The 23,110-nt window shown below is 39.6% G+C and overlaps 1 protein-coding gene across 3 annotated transcripts in view; it reads left to right on the top strand.

Annotated features, from left to right (window-relative positions):
- The window catches only part of BORCS5 (BLOC-1 related complex subunit 5), a 103,735-nt gene that overhangs the window by 45,565 nt on the left and 35,060 nt on the right, over positions 1 to 23,110 (top strand). For all 3 annotated transcript variants that reach the window (XR_009009699.1, XR_009009698.1, XM_007196057.2), the window contains exon 3: positions 19,590 to 19,747. Coding sequence is in view for 1 of the 3 variants with exons in the window: in XM_007196057.2 (XP_007196119.1) it covers positions 19,590 to 19,747 (158 nt within the window). In the remaining 2 variants the exon portion in view is untranslated. The remainder of the gene's footprint in view (positions 1 to 19,589; positions 19,748 to 23,110) is intronic.

The raw sequence follows: 23,110 nt of genomic DNA, 5'->3' as shown, positions 1-23,110 counted from the left end.
GGATTATAGCATTTTAGAATTGGAAGGGACTTTTAAAATTTTATCATCCAATCTTCTACTTCTTGCAGAGTCCCCAAATTGAGTGTATTTTGTAGACTATCTCACTGAAGTAGACTTATAGGCTTGACTTGCTAAATATCTAATCCCAAACAGGTTGTTGTGATAAAAGGCAGTCTGCTCCTTCATTGGACAGCTTTGATTAGTTTAGTGTGGTTCTGTTCCTTAAGCCCAAATTTGATTTTTTATAACTTTCACTTACCATTTCATTTTTTTTAATTGAAAAGCTCCCTAAAAATAATGCTGGAAATACTTCACCTTTATGTATTTGTCTGTTAGCTTCTACTATAATTAACATGAAAACAAACATATGTTTGACCTGCTTTTTGTCTTTGTTTCCTTCCAAGGTATAATTTAGTTTTATCTTGTCTTTGTAGTGAAAATTATATATGTGAACATAGGTAGGCTAGAAAAACCTTCCACGTATTTTTATACTTGGTAGACAGAAAAGTTCCAAAGTGCCTATAGGTACGACTCATTTTATCATTCTTTCTTTCTGTGTGTCTCTCTCTTTTTTTTTTTTTTTTTTTGCACAAAGGTGTTACATATATTACCTTCTTTAAATCCTGAATAACCTCTTAGGGTAGGCATTTCCCTCATTTGGCAGGCGAGGACGCTGAGGCTCAGAGAAGTTTAAAGGCTTTTCCTGTCCCACAGCTATTAAAGGTAGAGCCAGGTTTAAACACAGGTCTAATTCGAAAACCTATATATTTAACCAGTTTGCAAGTCTGTTCTCCTCACTTATTTATATTAATTCCATAATACAAAATCATAAAATCAGATGTACTTCTGTTAACAAAAATGTTCATATGTTTGGGTTACTCAGTTAATATATCGTATTGGTAGTGTGGTAAGATTGTTAGCAGTATGCTGCTTCTGCTTGCTTCTCTTTGGTAATCCCAGCCCCTCTCTGCTTGGTTTGGACACACCAAGGATTTCCTTCCCATCTCTCCCTGGCACCCTGTGGGGCTCCTTTGTGTCTCTGGGGAAACTGAAGCACAGGATGAGAAAAGAGTAACAAATACTTACATAATTTTTTCTTTCTGAATATTATCAACTGATGTGTCCCATAAAGAAGGATGTTTTTGCAGCTGTGTGCTTTTAGGCATAAGTGGGGAAAGGTTGAATTTTTATAACTTGGGTATCTTCTACGACAAAGGCAGTGGCACACGTGCTCGATGGGCTTGGAACGTGGCAACCCGTTCTCTCAGCCCTGTGAATCTTGCGTTTATGTCACATTGGGATCCAGATACGTTATCTCAGTGAACTTGAGACCAAGGGTCAGAGGACCAAGGAGGGGACTTGTGGAGTATATGATTTAATTACACTAGATCAATCAAGCTTTGACTTAGCGATGACGGGATATACTGTGTGTGTGTTTAGGAGGTTGCTAGGGGAAAAGAACAAAGTTTAATCCTCGGTTTTGTTGACCTTTGGTATCACTTTTAGCGGTAGTTCCATAGCACTGCCTTTGCCGAATTTTCAAAAGACTGCAGTCAAGTGATTTATAGATGAAGGCCTCATTTACTACTTGCACAAGAAGAGCCTATATCTTTCAATACGGGTGACGTAAGTTTACTTTAGAGACAGGAATGAGTTCATTTCTTTGGAGAGATATGAACAGAATGCGTGTCTCTTGCTCTGCTGAGAAATAAATTTAAATCGGAACTTCGCTTGAAGGAACTGGAATGGAGTGGCTGAGCACTCGAGCCTTCGGGATTAGGGAGCTTTAGCCGAGTCCCAAGGGGGCGCTAATTGTGTGTTTGCAGAACTCACGCAAATATGAGCATTCAGTATATGAAACAGCAGACATCTATGGAGAGCTACTTTGTATACGTCTATAAGGCACTTAATGTGCCTTGGGTCTGAATTTCAGAGACAAAAATACATGATTCTTTCCTCAAGGACCTTACCAGGTAACTGGGAGAAAGCAAGATAGTCAACAATAATACACAAAAAGGATGCCATGGTAACTGCCAAAAATGAACCTTCCACCAAGCGTATTCCAGAGATCCAGCCCCTGAAGAGTAAGATTGTCATAAATGAGCTATGTTGCTGCTGAAAACATTTTGATTCCAAAGTATAATCAAGTCTCAACTAAGCAGAACTGTCTTAAGCATAAATTAAGAGGAAAATGGTATTTTAAGTAAGTTGCCAAATTTTGGACACTAGCATTTCAAGCACTGGCAACTCCAATTCTTGGTTTGGCTACTGTATTATCTCCCTTAAATTACAGTAATATTTCTGTCACCAAACATCATTAATTTACAGTATTTCTTCGTTAATTCCATCCCTGTGATTTGTTGTCATGATTATTATTACTATTTACTTACTTAGTATAGAGGATACTAAAATCTGCCTCCTAAGGTCGTCCTGACAAGTAAGGTGAAATGTATAACATGTTCAGCACGGCGCTTGGCTAAGAGAGCGCCATCATTAATGTTAGCTGTAGTTTTCCTCAAAATCTAATGCTTTATATGGTACCTGACATATAGTTAAATTTTGGTAAATTATAATAATATATGGCTTATTGTTTACAAAGGGCTTTCACACATCTTGTTTAATCCTCTCAGCTACCTTCAAGGTACATAGTTTTGCCCCTGATAGAGAAATCGAGGTTAAGTGTTATCAGTCAGATTTTCTGGCTGATCTAAGCCAAGAAAGAATTTATTGAAAGGACAATGGCTAGTTTACAGGATCTCCAGAAGAGCTCTAGAATCAGGTTTTTCGACAACCTACCGAAGCATAATGGCCAAAATCAGGCCACGGAACTGACCCACCGAGGTCACTACTTGCTGTCACGACCAAGCACTTGACATGCCTTGTGCCACAAACGGTGCTAGCTGGCCGTAGAGACTGAACTTTGCCACTGGTTCTGCTTCTGTTGCTTCCTCAGAAACACTGGTTCTCCAGAAACTGCTGTCACCAGAGAATGTACCTCTTGGAAGGCCCCTATTTTGCACCATTTGCTCCCTATTTAGAGGCTGGGGCATGTGTATAGATTGGTGGAACTTCTGTTACGACCTTGTGTTCTGGCTGCAGGGCAGGTGGGAAAAAAGAGGCTCTTGGTTCTTCAGCTTTGGGGTATAATAAGTGACTAGGTTCTCGTATGTGACACTTTGCTTTATTGCCAGCTCCCTGGGTCTTACTCTCTCCGTTTATAGAAAAAATACTCTTTATTTCCTGTTAATTGTATATAAGCTGAGTAGAAATCAAGATCGTTTTCCTTATTAGTAGACTTCATGTGTAGAAAAATCAGTTTTTTTCTCAAATCCATCTTGTGCTTAGAAATTAGCTGTTATAAATTAACAGTATTGCCTCAGCATTTTAAGCTACTAATACATGAGAACTTTCCATATGATCAGGGTGTTTTCTTCAGTGTAAACAATCCTGTGTGTCTCATTATCCACGGGACAGGGTATGTAATCCTTCAAGGAAGCCATGAGTTAGCACCTACAAGAAGGGCAGCCCCTCTGAGCAAGGAAGTCCTGGTATTAATATTTCAGATGGCTTTTTTGTTGCATCCTTTTCTTAGTACTTCATTTGTTTTTGTGGAAAGTGAATCTGCGATTCATCTTTCTGAAAACCTAAAAAAAAAAAAAATTCAGGTTTCCAATGTGCTTGCCGTTGGCTCTAGAAAGATAGCCTCTCCTCTTTTAGAGTCGGTCTTAGTGTGCCTTGCAGAGCCTGTATTTCTAAGAAGCTGTGTACACAGACTTCAGACTACTGTAAGTAGAATCATATGTTAAATGCCAAGTTTTAAAAGAGCACTTTATTCCTTAAAGCAAACTCTTTTAGCAAGGGAAGAAGCCTTTGGTGCCCCAAACAACCATCCTCACTTTGTCTGGAAAGCTGCAGTATTGGGGTATTGATGTTTCAGCAAGTGGAGAACACCTGGGCGTGGTGAATGTTAGCTGCCAAGTTGCAGGGAGGACCCAGGTGCCTCATTTTTACAGGCTGGCAGTCGTTCTTCCAGACAAGTGAGACAGAGTGGGCTTTCTGCGTTCATTCAGTGAGAGGTGCTGAAAGGTTGTGGCATCCAAACTACGTATGTTTGTAGTAGACTGCTTTTTTTTTTTTTTTTTTTTTTGGGGGGACGCACCATGTAGCATGCGGGATCTTAGTCGCCCAGCCAGGGATTGAACCCGTGCCCCCTGCAGTGGAAGCACAAATTCTTAACCACTGGACCGCCAGGGAAGTCCCTAGACTGCATTTCTTTTATGTGCATACTCAGAGTAAGGGTCTTCTGAATTTAAACATGTTCCTTTCTGCAAATAATTCTAAATCAGTCTTTGTAAAAAAAAAAAAAAGAAAGAAAGAAAGAAAGAAAAAGAAGCATGCGTGGTATAGCAGTCTAGAATATTACTTTGTCTCTCTCCTCATAGAATAGAAACATGGAATTTTCAAAATGTAGACTTGGAAGAAAACATGGTTCAACTTGCTCAGTTTTCAGAGAAGGAAATGAGACTTACTTTTTTCCCCTTGATTTATCCTTTTTTATATTGGTATATATAAATTGGTATATATAAATATAAATATTGGTATATACATATCGGTATATCCTTTTTTATATCCTTGGTTTATATTTTTTCTTTTGTTCCCTATTGGCCACACATTTTTTGACCACTTTATTAGAGGGGTATTGTGAAATATTTTTGTTTAGCAAAAATTAAACTCAATCTACTTGACTTTTTTTGTTCTGTAAAACATAACATAGCATAAAATTTACCATCTTAACCCTTTTTGAGCCTGAAATTCGGTGGCATTAAGTCCATTCACATTATTGTGCAACATCACCACTGTCCATCTCTAGGACTTTTCCATCATCCGAACTGGAAATTCTGTACCCATTAAATAGTAACTTCTTATTTCCTCCTCCCCTCAGCCCCTGGCAACCGTTATTCTACTTTCTTTCTCTGAATTTGACTGTTCTTTGTACCTCATGTAAGTGGAATCATACAATGTTTTCCCTTTTGCGTCTGGCTTATTTCACTTAGCGTAGTGTTCTCAGGGTTCGTCCATGTTGTAGCGTATGTCAGAATTTCCTTCCTTTTTAGGCTGAATAATGTAACACTGTATGTATATACCACATTCTGCTTATCCATTCATCCATTGGTGGATGCTTGGGTTGCTTCCACTTCCTAACTCTCATGAACAATGCTGCCACGAACATGAGTGTACAAATATCACTTCGAGACCCTGCTTTCACTTCTTTTGGGTATATACCTGGAAGTGGAATTGCTGGTAATCGTATGGTAATTCTATGTTTAATTTTTTGAGGAACTACCATGCTGTTTTCCACAGTGACTGTACCATTTTACATTCCCATCAGTAGTGCACATGGGTTCCAATTTCTCCACATTCTCACCAACACTTGTTGTTTTCTGCTTTTTTGATAGTAGCCATCCTAATGAGTGTGAGGTAGTATCTTACTGTAGTTTTGATTTGCATTTCCCATATGATGAGTGATTTTGAGCATCGTTTCATGTGCTTATTGGCTATTTGTATATCTTCTTTGGAGAAATATCTATTCAAGTCTTTTGACCATTTTTGAATCAAGTTGTTTGGTTTTTATGTTGAGTTTTAGGAGTTTTTAAAATGTATTCTGAATAATAACCCTTTGGGCTGTCTTTTTACTCTGTTGATAGTGCCTTTTGATGCATAAAATTTTTTAATTATCATGAAGTCCAGTTTGTCTATTTTTTTTCTCTTGTTGCTTGTATCTTTGGTGTCATATACAAGAAATCATTGTCAAATCAAATGTCGTGAAGCATCTGCCATTTGTTTTCTTCAAAGAGTTCTATAGTTTAGGTCTCTGACCCATTTTGAGTTAATTTTTGTATGTGATGTTAGGTAAGAGTTCACCTTCATTCTTTTGCATGTGGATATCCAATTTTCTCAGCACCGCTTCTTGAAAAGACTGTTCTTTCCCCCATTGAATGGTCTTGACACCCTTGTAGGAAATCATTTGACCATATATGTGAGGGTTTGTTTCTGGGCTGTCTCTTCTGTTCCGTTGATCTATATGTCTGTGTTTATGTCAGTAGCACATTGTTTTGATTACTGTAGCTTTGTAGTAAGTTTTTTTTTTTTTTAATATTTATTTATTTATTTGGCTGCTCCTGGTGTTAGTTGCGGCATGTGGGATTTATTTCCCTGACCAGGGATCGAACTCGGGCCCCCTGCATTGGAAGCGCGGAGTCCCAACCACTGGACTACCAGGGAAGTCCCTGTAGTAAGTTTTGAAATGACAAAGTATGAGTTTTCCAGCTTTGCTCTTCTTTTTCAGGATTGACTACTGAGGTTTCTTTGAGATTCCATATGAATTTTAGGATGTGGTTTTCTATTTCTGCAAAAAATGTTGGAATTTTGGTAGGCATTGCATTGAATCTGTAGATCACTTTGGGTAGTATTGATATCTTAATAATATTATGTCTTTCAGTTCATGAAAGATGATTTGTCTTTCCATTTATTTATGTCTTCAACTTCTTTCAGCAGTGTTTTGGAGTGTTCATTGTACAAGTCTTTCATCTCCTTGGTTAATTCCTAAGTATTTTATTCTTTTTGATACTTCTGTAAATGTAATTGTTTTCTTAATATCTTTTTTGATTGTTCATTGTTAGTGTATAGAAATGCAACTGATTTTTGTGTGTTGACTTTTTTTTTTTTAACATTTTGGGTTTTAAAATTTTATTTTATTTATTTTTGGCTGTGTTGGGTCTTCGTTGCTGTGCGCTGGCTTTCTCTAGGTGCAGCTAGTGGGGCTGTTCTTCATTGCAGTGCACACGCTTCTCATTGAGGTGGCTTCTCTTGTTGCGGAGCACAGGCTCTAGGTGCACAGACTTAAGTAGTTGTGGCACGCAGGCTCAGTAATTGTGGCTCGAGGGCTCTAGAGCGAAGGCTCAGTAGCTGTGGCGCACAGGCTTAGTTGCTCTGCAGCATGTGGGATCTTCCTGGACCAGGGCTCGAACCTGTGTCCCCTGAATTGGCAGGCGGATTCCTAACCACTGCACCACCAGGGAAGCCCTTGTGTGTTGACTTTGTATCCTTCTACCTTACTAAATTCATATATTAGTTCTAAAAATTTTTTTTTAATCTTTAAGGTTTTCTATATTAGTTCTTATTATTCTAGTTCCTTAAGTTGTAATGTTAGGTTGTTGACTTGATATCTTTTTTTCCTTTTTAATGTAAGCTTTTGTAGCTATAAATGTCCCCCTTAACACTGCTTTGCTGCATCCCTTAAGTTTTGGTATACTATGTTTTTGGTTTCTTTGTCTCTAAGTATTTTAAAATTTCCCTTGTGATTTCTTCTTTGATCCATTGGTTGTTTAAGAGTGTGTTGTTTAATTTCCACAAGTTTGAATTTTTCAGTTTTCCTTCTGCTATTGATTTCTAACTTCATCCTGCTGTGATTAGAGAAAATACTTGGTATGATATCTGTATTTTGAAATCTATTGAGACTTAACTTGTAAGTCTGTCCTGGGATATGTTCCATGTGCACTTGAAAAGAATGTGTATTCTATTGTTGTTGGGTAGAGTGTTCTGTATATATTAGATGTAAGTAACTTACTGTGTTGTTCAGGTCCTCTGTTTTCTTACTTATCTTTTGTCTGATTGTTCTATCCATTATTGAGAATGGGGTATTGATATATCCAACTATTACTGCAGAACTGTCTATTTCTCACTTTAATTCTGTCAATTTTTGCTTAATGTATTTTGATGGTCTGTTATTAGGTGCATAAATGTTTACAATTGTTATGTATTTTGCTGTATTGAACCTTTTATTAATATATAATGTCCTTCTTTGTCTCTTGTAAACTTTTTTGATTTAAAGTATATTTTGTCTGAATTAGTATGACTACCCTTGCTCTCTTTTGGTTACTATATGCCTGGAATGTCTTTTATCATCCTTTCTCTTTCAACCTATTTGTGTCTTTGGATGTAAAGTGAGTCTTTTGTAGATAGCATATGGTTGGATTATCCTTTCTTTTTTAAATCCATAATGCCAATCTCTGTCTCTTGATTTGAGAGTTTATTCCATTTACATTTAAAGTAATTAGTGATGAGGAGGGACTTCTGTCATTTTGCTTTGTTTTCTTTTATGCCTAATAGCTTTTTGTCCCTCATTTCCTGCATTACTGTCTTATTTTGTGTTTAGTTGATTTTTTTGTAGTGAAATTTTAAAATTCCTTTCTTACTTTCTTTTGTATATTCTGTAACTATTATATTTGTTGTTACTATGGGGATTATATTTAACATACTAAAATAATAACACTCTATATTGAATTTATATCAGATTAACTTCAGTACCATAAAAACTCTGCTCCTTTACAACTCCATCTTCACTCCTTTCAGTTGTAGATGTCACAAAATTACATCTTTATACATTTCCCAAAGACATAAACTAATAATTTTTTAAAATATATGTCTCTTAAATCATGTAGAAAACAAAGTGAAGTTTCATACCATTGTTATAATAATGCTAGCTTTTATAATTGTCTGTGTATTTACCTTTACTGAGATATTTATTTATTCATATAGTTCCAAGTTACTGTCAAGTATCCTTTCATTTCAACCTGCAGGACTTCTTTTAGCATTTCGTGCAGGGCAGGTCTAGTGGTAATGAATTCCCTCAGCTTTTGTTTATCTGGGAATATCTTAATTTCTCCCTCACTTTTTTTTTTTTTAATTAATTAATTAATTTTTGGCTGTGTTGGGTCTTCGTTTCTGTGCAAGGGCTTTCTCTAGTTGTGGCAAGTGGGGGCTACTCTTCATCGCGGTGCGCGGGCCTCTCACTATCGCGGCCTCTCTTGTTGGGAGCACAGGCTCCAGACATGCAGGCTCAGTAGTTGTGGCTCACGGGCCTAGTTGCTCCACGGCATGTGGGATCTTCCCAGACCAGGGCTCGAACCCGTGTCCCCTGCACTGGCAGGCATATTCTCAACCACTGTGCCACCAGGGAAGCCCTCTCCCTCACTTTTGAAAGATATCTTTGCTGCAAATAGAATTCTTGGTTGACAGTTTTGAATATAAAAGCACTTTAAATATATCAGCCCACTGCCTTCTGGCCTGTGAAGTTTCTGTTCAGAAATCTGCTGATAGTCTTATAGAGGATTCCTTGAATGGAATGAGTTGCTTTTCTCTTTCTGCTTTCAAAATTCTCTCTTTGTCTTTGACTTTCGACAGTTTGATTATACAGATCTTACTCAGTTTACAGTGGGGTTATTTTCCAATAAACCCATGGTAAGTTGAAAATATCATAAATTCATTTAATACACCCAGCCTACCAAATACCATAGCTTAGCCTAGCGTACCTTAAACATGCTCTGAACACTTACATCAGCCTACAGTTGGGCAAAGTCATCTAATCCAAAGCCTATTTTATAATAAAGTGTTGAATATTTCATGTAATTTATTGAATACTTTTCTGAAAGTGAAAAACAGAATGGCTGTATGGGTACAGAATGGTTGTAAGTATACCATTTTGATCACATGGCTGACTTGGAGCTGTGGCTCACTGCTGGTGCCCAGCATCTCGAGAGAGTATCATACTGAATATCACTAGCCTGAGAAAAGATCAAAGTTCAAAATATGGTTTCTACTGAATGTGTATTGCTTCTGCACCACCGTAAAGTCAAAATATCAAGTTGAACCATCATAAGTTGTGGACCATCTGTAATGTGTCCTGGTATCGATCTCTTTAAGTTCATCCTACTTAGCGTTTGTTGGGCTTCTTGGATATATATATTCATGCCTTTCATCAAATTTGGGAAGTTTTCAGCCAATATTTCTTCAAATATTTTCTCTGCCTTTTTCAAGAGAAAAGTCCTTTTGGGACTTCTGCAGTATGTTTGTTGTTCTGCTTGATGGTGTCCCACAGGTCCCTTAGGCTCTTTTTACTTTTCTTCAATCTTATTTCTTTCTGTTCCTCAGACTTGGCAATTTCCGTTGTCCTACTTCAAGTTCACTGATTCTTTTGCCTGCTCAAACCTGCCTTTGAATCCCTCTAGTGAAATTTTCATTTCAGTTATAGTTTTCAGCTCCAAAATTTTTTGTTTCTTTCTTTTTAGGTTTTCTGTCTCTTGAGATATCTCCATTTTGTTTGTACCTCATTATTCTTGACTTTAATTCTTTGAGCATCTTTAAGACAGTTTAAAAATCTTTGTGTAGTAGATCTACCATCAGATCCTTTTCTGTTTCTGTTGTTTGGGACAGTTTCTGTTGTTTGTACCTTGGAATGCTTTTCTGTTTCTTGTGGGTTTTGTGATGTTTTTTTGAAAACTGGACATTGAATTTAACAGTGAGGTAACTCCAGAAATCAGATTCTTCTTCTTCAGGGTTTACTGGCTTTTGTTTCTGTTTTCTGCTTTTGTTTGATTGTTATAGGCTATCTCTCTGCTGAGGATTAGGGCTTCCCAGATCTTTTCTGAGCCTGTACCTTTCCTGGGCATGCACAGTGACTTTCTGATTTCCCCCAAATATGTGGTTGCTTTTGAATGTTCTCATGTTCAATGTCTAGCTCCAAGAGGGGAAAAAGAGAAAAATGAAAGGGAAGAAAAAAAGTACCAGTCCTTTAAGTCCCTTGGAAGTCACTTCAGCTGGAGAGTGAGGGGCCTGCAATAATGGAGGATGTGCAACAACAGTGGCCACTGCCTCCTTGTCTGTACCATTGTGATCAGAAGACACAATCAGTGGTCAGAATACAGATCCCTGATGTTTGAAGAATAGGGTCCTTTTTGCCCATGCTGGCTCCTGCAAGCTGTGTGTAAGTTGCTCACAGCTGCCTGCCACAGGGGTTGGGAGATTGATAGGTGCTGCTGTGCTAAGAGCTGAAAGTGACTGAAATTAACCACAGTTTACCATCCAGGCCTTCCCCTGGAAGTTGAAGCCTTCTATAGCCTCCAGAGCTCCAAAGTATAATAGTTACATGAGACAGATTCTGCCTGTGCAATTGTTGTTTAGGTGGGGAGACAGATTCCTGGTGCTTCCCATTCTACCATTTCCCCCAAATGCTCTCTGTGTTTAATTTTTAAAGGAACTACCATATTGCTTTCCACAGTGGGTGCACCATTTTACATTCTCACCAGCAATGCATAAGGGTTTCAATTTCGCCACATCTTCACCAGTACTTATTATTTTCTATTTGGGTAATAGCCACTCTGTTGGGTTAAAGTGGTATCTCATTGTGGTGTGTGTTTCTTTTGTTTGTTGTGTGTGTTTTTTTCATTCCCCTAAGGATTAGTGATGTTGAGCATCTTTAATGTGTTTATTGACTTCTTTGCATCTTTGGAGAAACGTCTACTTAAGTCCTTTGCCCGTTTTTGAATTGGGCTTTTGTTGTTCTATTTCATTTTAGTCCCTATTTGTATCTGCGTTCTTTGTATTTAACTCCTGCTTCTTCTAGTAATCTGCCTGAGGTGTGGGATCACTTCTTTATTATTTTCTATAGTGCTGGTATATAGAAGGAGGTGCTAGCAGCAAATGTTCATATATGGTAGGGTTGGCCAGTCATACAGCCAGATTTGAAACCCTGCTTATTTGATCGTGGCAAGAGTTGGTAGTTGGGGACTTGGGGACCTTGAGAAAACTAACATGAATTGAGTACCTACTCTGTGCCAGATACTCTGCCAGGCATAACTTGATATAATTCTCACAGTACTCCTTTAATGTGCATAGTATTTAATTTATTGATGAAGGGTTTGAGTTCAGGGAAGTTAAGTGACTACCCTCACATGACACAAGTGGTAAATGGCAATCCCTGGATTCAAATTCCCAGGTCTATTTGACTCCAGAGCTTGTACTTTTTTTCATTATGTCATGCTGCCTCCCTTCCCTGGCCTGAAAGTTCAGCAGGAAAGCAAGGCTTTGAACCTGGGAACTGTTGAAGGAGGATGATGAGTTGAACCTTTTGCTTAACTCTTTGGGAGGAGATTTTAAAAAGCTAAGTTCATAACGGTGGATAGGATTCCTTGAGGATAGTGAGGTGTCTCATTTGTGGTTACTGATCATTTTTGTAAAAGCTGTATCTATTTTTGGTTGTTGACATCCGCTGTTCTTGTTTCTTTGGTACCATAAACCAGAGCCGTTGACCATGGACAAATGGGTGCCTGAACCTAGAGGAATGAAGTGCTTTCTGTAACCTACCACAGATTTCCTCCAAGCCTGAGTGCCCCTTTACCTCCTGAGTCTTAAGAAAGGCGAGATTAAAGGGAACAGATATTTATCAGGATCCTGTATGCTAGGCAAACCCTAAAAGGGAGGTGATTATTATCCCAGTTTTACATGAGAAAACTGAGGCTAAGAGGTATAAGGTAAATTGTCCAAATTCACACAGCTCAAATAATAATGGGGCTCAAATCACATTTTCCCATGTTCCCTGTCTTAGTGCATTTGGGCTTCTATAACAAAATACCACAGATTGGATGTCTTCAAACAACGGAAATTTATTTCTCACAGTTGTGGAGGCTAGGAAGTCCAAGATCAAGGTGCTGGCAGATAGATTCAGTGTCTGGTGAGGGACCACTTCCTGATTCACAGACAGCAGTCTTTTTGCTGTGTCCTACATGATGGACAGGCCAATTGAACCCTCTGGGGTTTCTTTTATAAGGACACTAATCCCATTCATGATGGCTCTACCCTCATGACCTAATCACCTCCCAAAGGCCCTGCCTCCTTATACTATCACATTAGGTTTCAGCATATGAATTTGGGAGGGACACAGACATTCAGTCTTTAGCACTACCTCAATGAGAAAGTTCTTCTTTCTTGGCTCTCTGGTAGGTATTGGAAACCGTTAGGAGGGAGATCCTGGGAGCATTGTTTCTTTCCTCACCAAACATTGTGATAGGTTGACTGTTATTCTAGGGCTGTCTACACTTGCAGTCTCTTCTGCCACATGATTAACCAAAACAATGATGGTAGCCGTTCTGGGCGGCTGCTTCTCCTGGGCGAGACTGGTGTGCCTCTGAGGTGACTGAACGGAGATAAAAGTTCCTAAGGGAACCAGTCATGGAGGGCACCCTTTTTCTGAATACCCCAAAGGAATTGATCCCTAACACACATCGTAAGGTCCTGTCCAAGTGGGTCCGGTGTTTTTAGACTTTTCCCTTTCTTTAAGGGAAGGTGAGAGAGTGCCTTTGAGAACTAGAGTTCATATTAGGTAAATAATACACATGGTTTATGTGCTTTTGACTTTGAAATATACTGTGACCAGCAGAGTCAAAAATCCCTTATTAGTTTGGGGGGAGATTTCTTTTTTAATTATCTGTTGCTTAATCGTACCTTCACAATAACTTTTGTCAAAGTTACATACGTTCTGCTTTCTGGATTCTGTAGGAGGAAATGGAGCTTGTTACACTGTTATCCAGATGTGAGCCCATTACTCACAGTACTCATTTCCAGTCCTGGAAGCAGCTAAGCGTCTAAAAGTTAAGGAATTCAGTTTGATAATAGCAGAGGTTAATACCCATATGGCTCTGTACTATACTTTACAAAAACTTTTTTTTTTCCTACCTGACATTTCAGAAAGAAAAAGATTGCTCAGCAAAATATTTTCCAAATTTCTAACCTGATGATTTTTCCACTCAACACTTTACACAAAGAGCTAGGTACAGATGGCAATTTGCTGGGTCTGTGTTATATTCAGCCTTGGTCCTCACCCATTCCCTAGAGCCCACTCTCCATTCCTGTATAAACAAAGTGGTTTCAACAAGGTCTTAGGAAATGTCTCCAGTATTTACCATTTGCAAATATGGAATCTATTAAATCATGTTTTTAACTCAATAAACATCTACTTTGTATGCATCACTGTTTTAAGCTAAAGAAGAATTAGAAAACGGAGGGTAATGGCCCTGTTCCCTAGCACAATAAAGAAGACATAATTTAGAAACTTCTATTTAACATGTAAAACTAACCATAGATATGTAGAAGAACAGTATTAGGGATGAAGTGTTATGATCTCTAGTTTTTTTCATATTGCTCAGGAAAAGAGAAAAACAGAAAGATGAAGTAGATATGATAAAATGTTAGTTGCTGATTCTAGATGGTATCTAGGTATATATTTTTTTCTTACTTTTCTGTATGTTTGAAAATTTATGTAATCAAATGTAAAAAAAGAAAAAAAAACTTAACCATGAAGACCATTTATAAAACTATACAAAAGATAATTTCAAGGGGATATAGGGTTCATTCTCTGTTACCTAAGCTAAGGGTTTAGGTTATTATTAGAGTTGGTAAGTAAGAACTGAAACAGAGGTGTAAGCCTAGAGGCCCTCAGAGGCTGGGCCGGTGATGTGAATGAGTGAAGCTGGCTGTAGGGGTTGAGAGAGCAGGAGAGCACACACCTCATTTAAAGCATCTACAATTAAAAAAACAAAAATTTAATGTGCATTCAGAATAAAAACAATTCGGAGGCCTGGCAGTATGTGGTCTTCTGAAAATGAAAATATTTACCATCTCTAAATTTATCCAGCTTTCTATCCTCCCTCTTCCTTTTATCAGAAGATATAGGAGTGGGTCAGTCATCAAAATGGGGGAGGCGGGTTCCTGACACTTGAGAGTGATGGGAAGACTTTGTACTCGTTGCCTGTAGGGTTGGCCTGGCTTGCCATAGCTCTGTAGCTTCAGGAGTAGAAAAAGTGGCCCATCTTTTTCTCTCTGTCTTGCTCCTTCTGTGTTCTGGAGCAGGATTTGTGGCAGATTTTCAGAGATTCCTGTGAGTCTAAGGAACACATTCTGATAATAGACCCACGTACCTGGGCTTTGTTTTCAGGTGATTTGGGGGAGGGTACAGTTGTGCTTTATAAGGGTGATTGGAAGTGTAATTTCTTTGACTTTGGAGTTGGCTGGGCAGCTTGATTTGAACACCTTAGTGTGCCTTCTAGACTTGGCAACTTTCCCCCCACTTCCCCTGCCTTTTTTTTTTTAAGAGGAAGAGTCAGGGTTTTGGTTTGAGAGCTAACGCTGGGTATGGGGCCCTCTGCTTCGGACCTCTGGTGACCTGGGCTGGCCCTGGAGCTTTCCGCTTCGCCGCTCTCCAGTGCAGCCTCCGGAAATCTTCCTCACTCACCTCGGAGGGGCAGGTGCGGACTGAGACCACACCTTACTCCGAAGTATATGTGGAGAAGACAGAGTAGGGACCCCGAGAAGCCTTTTTTTCCTCCTGAAGTCTCCCTCAGCTCACTCTTTCCTTGGAATTCCAGCAACAGAAGTGCATCCTCTTAGCCTAGTTGGAGAACCTTTTATGTACCAGGGGCTATAATGCACGAGATAAAAAGTAAAACATGGCCCCTGTTCTCCCCCAGCTCACAGTTTGTTAGGAGGCTTTTTAATCACCTTGGAGAAGATACTGTTTGAAGGTATATCCAGCCATATAGGCCCTGGTGAGCATGAAAGAGAGGGAACTGGTTTTGACGGACAGAGTTGGGGATACTTGGGGTGGGGAAGGGGAGACAACGCCCAAGAGGACATCACTGATAGATGAGAAGGACCTTGGCTGCTTTTTGTTAAAATGACTTTTATTTATGTAAACATTTTGGAAAGGGAAATACATTCATATGGTTTAAAAAATGTTAAAAGTATACTCTGAAATTCTCCTTCCCGACCCTTGTTCTCCATCTGTCTAGTTCTTGGAGTCATTCCAGAGTTTCTTTATGACAATACAAGTAAATATGAATATATGTTTTTATTTACTTGTACCCCTCCCCTATTTTTACACAGTGGTAGCACACTCCATACACTATTCTATATACCTTTCTTTTATTTTTATTTTTAATAAATTTATTTGTTTATTTATTTTTGGCTGCGTTGGGTCATTGTTGCTGCACGCGGGCTTTCTCTAGTTGCGGCGAGCGGGGACTACTCTTTGTTGCAGTGCGTGGGCTTCTCATTGTGGTGGCTCCTCTTGCGGAGCACGGGCTCTAGGCGCGCGGGCTTCAGTAGTTGTGGCACGTGGGCTCTAGAGCACAGGCTCAGTAGTTGTGGCACATGGGCTCAGAAGTTGTGGCTCGCGGGCTCTAGAGCGCAGGCTCAGTAGTTGTGGCGCGTGGGCTTAGTTGCTCCGCGGCATGTGGGATCTTCTCGGACCAGGGCTCGAACCTGTGTCCCCTGCATTGGCAGGCAGATTCTTAACCACTGCGCCACCAGGGAAGTCCATACCTTCCTTTTATTACTTAATATCTTAGGGAGATTTTTCCACGTGAGTATGTACCTCCCTCATTCTTTTCTATGGTCACGTAATTCCATTTATGGATGTTCCTTGATTAATTAATAAGCTCCCTACTGATGGATACTGAGGTGTTTGCTTATCTTTTACTATTATAGTCACTGCTACAGTGAATACTCTTATACATAATTATATGTCATTTAGCATGTGTGCTAATGTATATATAAATTCCTAGTAGAGAAATTGCTGCATTAGAGGCTTTATGCATTTGTAATTTTGATATCTTTGCCAAATCACCCTCCATGGCAGTAACAACTTACATAAAAACCAGCAATGCCTGTTTCCTTATAGTTCCACCTAGAGAGTTTTTATCACACTCTTGGATTTTTACCTATTTGATAGGTGTAATATCGGCTTGAGGTGAAGTTTTAATTTCTGTTTTTCTTACTATGAGTGAGGTTCTGCATCTTAGAGTTGAGGCATTGGTATTTACTTTTCTGTGAAACGCCATTCATATCCTCTGTCCATCTTTCTTTCGCTGATTTTTTACTTGCCAATTTCTAGGAGCTCTTTATCCGATAGGAAGCTTACCCTTTGTGATATGAGTAGCAGTGGTTTTTTTTGTTTGTTGTTTTTTTTTTATACTGTTTTTTGCCATGAAGAATCTTTTTTTTATCTTGTTGGATATATCAGTGTTTCCTTTATGGCCTTTGCATTATCCTGGCCCACTTTTGATGGCACAGAATCATTCATTCCTCTTCCCACATTGCCTCCTCACTCTCTCTTTTTTTTTTTTGTCTGTGCTGCACGGCTTGCAGGATCTCAGTTCCAGGACCAGGGATTGAACCCGGGCCACAGCAGTGAAAGCGCCAAATCCTAAGCACTAGACTACCAGAGAACTCCCCGTTCTCACTCTTTTTCTACTTCAATACTTCAATCCTTGGTTGACAACAAAAAGCTGGTCCTTTCTTCCGAAGTCTGCATTCCTGAAACTGTATTCTTTGTCAGTAGTAGGGTAGCCCTTGATAATTTTGTTAGAAGATTTTAGTGGTCTGAAAAATCCCCCATTTGCTAGGTTACGGGCACTCTAGAAAACAGTTTGGCAGTTTGTCATAAAACTAAACATGCACTTGTCATGCAACCCAGCAATTGCACTGTTGGGCATTTATCCCAGAGAAAGGAAAACTTACGTTTATGCAAAAACCTGTACAACGACTGTGTAGCCGCTTCGTTTGTCATGTCCCCAAACTGGAAACAACCCAAATGGCCTTCAGTGGGTGAATGGTTAACCAAACTCTGGGATGTACATACTGTGGGATACTACTCAGAAATAAAAGGAACAAACTACTGATACATGCAACAACTTAGATGAATCTCTAAGGTATTGGGTAACATCTTACGGAAAAACCCAATGAACTTTTTGGCCAACCCGATATTATGTTGGGTGAAAAAAATCCCAAAAGGTTACATGTTAGATTATTCCATTTTTGAACATTTTTGAAATGACAAAATTTTATTTATTTATTTATTTAACTCTCCTTTATTCTTTTTTGATTTTAATTAAATTTATTTATTTTACTTTTGGCTGCGTTGGGTCTTCGTTGCTGCGCGCGGGCTTTCTCTAGTTGCGGCGAGCAGGGGCTACTCATCGTTGCAGTGCGCGGGCTTCTCATTGTGGTGGCTTCTCTTGTTGCGGAGCACGGGCTCTAGGCGTGCAGACTTCAGTAGTTGTGGCTCGTGGGCTGCAGAGCGCAGCCTCAGTAGTTGTGGTGCACGGGCTTAGTTGCTCCGCGGCATGTGGGATCTTCCTGGACCGGGGCTCGAACCCGTGTCCCCTGCACTGGCAGGCGGATTCTTAACCACTGCGCCACCAGGGAAGCCCCTGAAATGACAAAATTTTAGAAATGGTGAACAGATTAGTGGAGGATTGGGGAAGGCTTCCCAAGACAAACTTTGATGTGGGCGAGTTCATTCTGATGGTGCCCAGCGCACGTGCTGTTGTCGTGTTTATTTCGGAGGACCCATGTTGTGCTATTGGCTCTGGTGTGAGGGTGCTGCTCTCAGTGGGGTGGGGCGTGCCTGAGAGCCCCAGGACCCTGCTAGGGATTCTCTGAAGTCAAAACTATTTTCACAGTAATACTTAGACATTTGCTGATTACTTTCACTCTCTTACAAGTGTACAGTGGAGTTTTTCAGAGGCTACATGATGTGGAATAGCAACAGATGAAATGCAGAAGCAAGTCTGAGAATCCAGCTGTTTTCTATGAAGCCAAGACATTTAAAAGACTTACAAAAATGTAAACGAGTGCCACTCTTCTCACTTTTTTGTTTTGGGGAGTAGATTTTCTTTAAAATATGTTATTTATGTTAACATGTAATGGGATTATTATTTTTTTAAATGATTTAATAAATATTCAAGAATTTTCTGTTTTAATTTTTAACAGATGAATATTGATTTAAACTACACACACAAGTGCTCTTTGGGGGTCCTCAGTAATTTCTGAGAGGGTAAAGGGGTCCTGACACCAAAAAGTTTGTGAACCTTCAGGCTGACAATAAGCACTTGACCAGAAGTCAGGAGGCTTGAGTTCTAGTCAGGACTTTGCTGTGTGACCCTGAGCACGTCATTTAGCCTCTTTCATTGGTATTTCATCTTTTGTAAATGCTAATAATTATCCGGTTCTACACACCTTAAAGAAAGGGAAGATAATTCTGTGTGAAAGGCTTTGAAAATATAACATCCTGTTCAAATTTAAGGGAATTTAATAGTTACACAACTGAACTGATGTTGAAAGAAAATGTAAAGGTTGAGGCTTATGGTGTGTTAGTGGACATCCTGTTCACCTTTTAAATGTTTTCCTTTTTGCATCTCCTCCTAACAGCTTCCGTATATATATATATACATTCTTTCTGTTTCTCAGACAACCACTTTAATTAGTTAAAGGAATTAAGTAGGTACATCTTCCAGATTTTTCAGTCAAGAGGGGGTTTATACTCCTGATGCTTTAAAGTAGTGCCGTAAGGTCAGGTGCTCTGTCTTGGAGAAATCACTTATTATGTGACTTTAGGAAAGTTACTTAACCTCGCGGCGTCTTGGGTTTCTCACCTATAAAATGGGGCTAATAATAGTTTACTTTCCTGAGCGAGTATATGAAAAGTAACGCGCAGGAGGCACTTTGCCAAGTGCTTGGCACATAAGGTGCTCCATAAATGATAGTTGCTGTGATCATCACAGGTATATGACAGAAGATGCAAGATTAAATTTAAGCCTCTTACCCTGCCTTCAGTGAACTTGTTATTAAGCTACTGTATTCACAAGCTTATTAGTAATTTCCATTTCATTTGGTTTTATTCTTTTTTTGCTTCCAAGGGCTGTTGAGTGGCCAGACTTCTCCAACAAACACCAGACTGGAGAAGTTGGATTCTCAGCAGGTGCTGCAGCTCTGCCTCCGTTATCAGGATCACCTCCGTCAGTGTGCAGAGGCTGTTGCTTTTGATCAGAACGCTTTGGTCAAACGAATCAAAGAGGTAACTTATTGTGAGAAAATATCATGGCTGACTCAATTTTGTGATTCCCTATGACTCCTGAGTCCTTTTCTCCTGGGGTGTAGAGCCAATGATCCCAACTTTCTGGGAAGTAGTCATTTTCTATCTAAATGTCTTGACATCTGTCCCCATTGCTTTGAGAAGATTGTCTTTCCCAGCAGTGGAATGTGATGGTGGAAAAGAGTGGTCCATGGAGTAGACTAATCTGGAGTTTAATCCTGGTGCACCACTTATTTGCTTGGGAAAGTTACTTCACTTCTCTTGGTCTCAGTTTTCCTGATCTGAAAAATGGGTCTAACAGTAGTAATCTGCCCGCAGGGTTGAGTGAATATTAAATTGCTTAGTAAGTGTTAACTGTTATTAGTATGTGTGAAGTCCTGCCATACTGATTTGCTTTGGCTAACATTAATTGATTTCAACCCTTTCCTGCGTGTAATTTATATTTTGTTTTCCAGTCGGGTATCAGTTCTTTGAGAGCAGGAGCCCTGACATCTCCCTCAATTATATTTTTCACTGCGTTAGCAGGAAAAGCTCGGTGATGCTTATTGGTTGGATAGAAACAATTATGCCTACTTAACCCACAGGGTTTTTGTGAGGAAAGACACAAGATAATTCATGTGAAAGTACTTAGTACATGAAAGAGTGTGGTACACATGTTGAGTAACGATGAATAACATAAAGTAGGTACTCTTTTAAGCATTTAAATATATCACTGATTGGGCCACTGCGTGGCACAGCTCTGGGAGCACCAAGGTATAAGTAAATATGTTTTCCAAAGTTTTCAATCAAGAAGGGATTTCTGTTCTGTAATGTCATAAAAAGAAAAGGTCAGGAGCTGTATCGTGGAGAAACCACTTACGTGAACGGCACTGCCTGGAGTTTAACAAAATAGTCCTGATCATTGACTCTGGCAAGAGAAGGTGGACATGAGGAAATACACAAGGAAAGGGTGGGGAGTCACTGCAATTAATGATCAGTTTTTTTTTTTTTTTTTTTTATAAATTTATTTATTTATTTATTTATTTATTTTTGGCTGTGTTGGGTCTTCGTTTCTGTGCGAGGGCTTTCTCCAGTTGTGGCAAGCGGGGGCCTCTCTTCATCGCGGTGCGCGGGCCTCTCACTGTCGTGGCCTCTCCCGTTGCGGAGCACAGGCTCCAGACGCGCAGGCTCAGTAGTTGTGGCTCACGGGCTTAGTTGCTCCGCGGCATGTGGGACCTTCCCAGACCAGGGCTCGAACCCGTGTCCTCTGCATTGGCAGGCAGACTCCCAACCACTGCGCCACCAGGGAAGCCCAATGATCAGTTTTGTAATCTCAAGGATGTAGTATGTCTATAACTAAGTAGTCATTAGTTATACTGATAGATTTAAATTTGTCAACACCTCCAGTATTTTACTACTTACCTTTCATAAAATGTTGTATGCATGTATGCTTCTCTCATGGACTAAATACTTTTATATGGAAAACTATTAAATATGACCTTTTATTTTGGTTGGCATCTATGTGGCCTTTCAGATACTATATTTATTTTACTACATTATGATCTAAAGAGCTTAAGTCCCAAACATGACTATGCATTGGATTATATGAATTATTATTATTGGATTTTCTTTCTTTTAATACTGAATTCTCCTCTCCCCCAGTAGGTCTAGGACATGGTCTGCAAATCATTATTTTAATAAACTTACCAAATGATACTAATGCCATTCTCCATTACCTGGGATTTGGGAACCACTGGTCTAGAGCATTGTTTTCCAAAATAAGTTCCATAAAACTAGTTCCATGTAAAGAAGGTCAGACTTTGTGCATATTTCATAACCACCCTTGGAAAGTCACAATGCATGTTATCTTATTAAAAAGTTCTTAGGAATCTTACAGTAAAGAAAATCAGCACTTTTCAAACTTATTTGGTTTCGGAACCCTTATCTTAGGTAACATCTATTAACATCTTATAGAAGTAGTGTTTTTTAGAGCATTCTTTGGGAAAATGCTTTTGTGGATGTAAGACCTTATCATTTTTGACCGTGCTAGAAATTAATTATGATATTAACTTCCATAAGATTTTAGAATAAATCAGCTTTTTAATGCTTCCTGTCTTCTTCTTGAAAGGTCCTCTACTCCATTCCTGTCATTTCATAGTTAGGAAAGTGTGGTACGGAGAGATTAAGTGACTAATTCATTGTCCAGGAGCTGGGCAAAGTATTTTGTAGCTGATAGTACTAGACAGAGCTCATTATACCACATTTTCAGGACTGCAGAGCAGTGTTTTTTGGCCCTGAATGAGTGTTAGAATCACCTGGGAATTTTTTCCTCCAATATATATGACGGAAAATTTTACGCACACACTGAAGTAGACAGATACCCTTCCTGCCCTCATTGCCCAGCTACTACAGTTATCAGCTTGTGAAGACTCCTGTTTCATCCACACCCCGACTCCCTCCCTGCCACCTTCCTAACTGGTTTGTGTTGCAGGAAATCTCAGGCATATCATTTCATTCATGAGTATTTAAGTATGCATCTTTAAAAATAAAGGACTCCTTTAAAAACCTTTTTAATTTGAATTACTTTTAGACTTAGAGAAAAGTCACAAACATAATTCAGAGAGTTCCTGTACGCTTCTCACACGGCTTCCTCTAAAGTGAGCATCTTACAAAACCTTAGCCCGAAGACAAAACCAGGAAATTAACATTGGTACAATACCATTTACTAAGCAGAGACCTTATTTGAATTTCACCAGTTTTTCCACTAACGAAAGACCCCTTCTCAAAAACACAGCCAGAGTGCCCTTATCATACCTAAAAGATTACCTTAATTCATTCAGTATAGCTGAGATGCTTTGAAGAAAATACTGATGTGTAGATCTCACTCCAGAGCAATTAAATGGAAATCTTGGAAGGCTGGGTTGGTGGGAAGGAAGCTGGGCATTGACTGGTGTTCATGAACGTGCTCTAGATCAGGGGGTCCCCGACCCCCGGGCCCCTGTTGGGAATGGGGCCTCACAGCAGGAGGTGAGCACCAGGAAAGCGAGCGAAGCTTCATCTGCCGCCCTGCATTGCTCCTCATCGCTCGCATTACCGCCTGAACCATACCCGCCCCTGCCCCCCCCAGCCCGGGTCCATGGAAAAATCGTCTTCCACGAAACCGGCCCCTGGTACCAAAAAGCTTGGGGACCGCTGCTCTCGAGGATTCCCACGTGTGACGAGGGCTGAGCACCAGTGCCGTGGAGCATTCATTGAAAACAAAATTCTAAACTGAGTTTAAATTTCTGCCTGAGGAGGCTTGGGATTCACTTTGAGCCGTCAGTAGTGACCCAGGATTGTTACCAGGCAGAGAACAGCAGTCCCGGT

The sequence above is a fragment of the Balaenoptera acutorostrata genome, chromosome 11 (genome assembly GCF_949987535.1).
Source record: "Balaenoptera acutorostrata chromosome 11, mBalAcu1.1, whole genome shotgun sequence".
NCBI classification, from domain to species: Eukaryota; Metazoa; Chordata; class Mammalia; order Artiodactyla; family Balaenopteridae; genus Balaenoptera; species Balaenoptera acutorostrata.
Note: the sequence above shows the minus strand (reverse complement) of the source record. Positions and strands in the feature narration are given on the sequence as shown.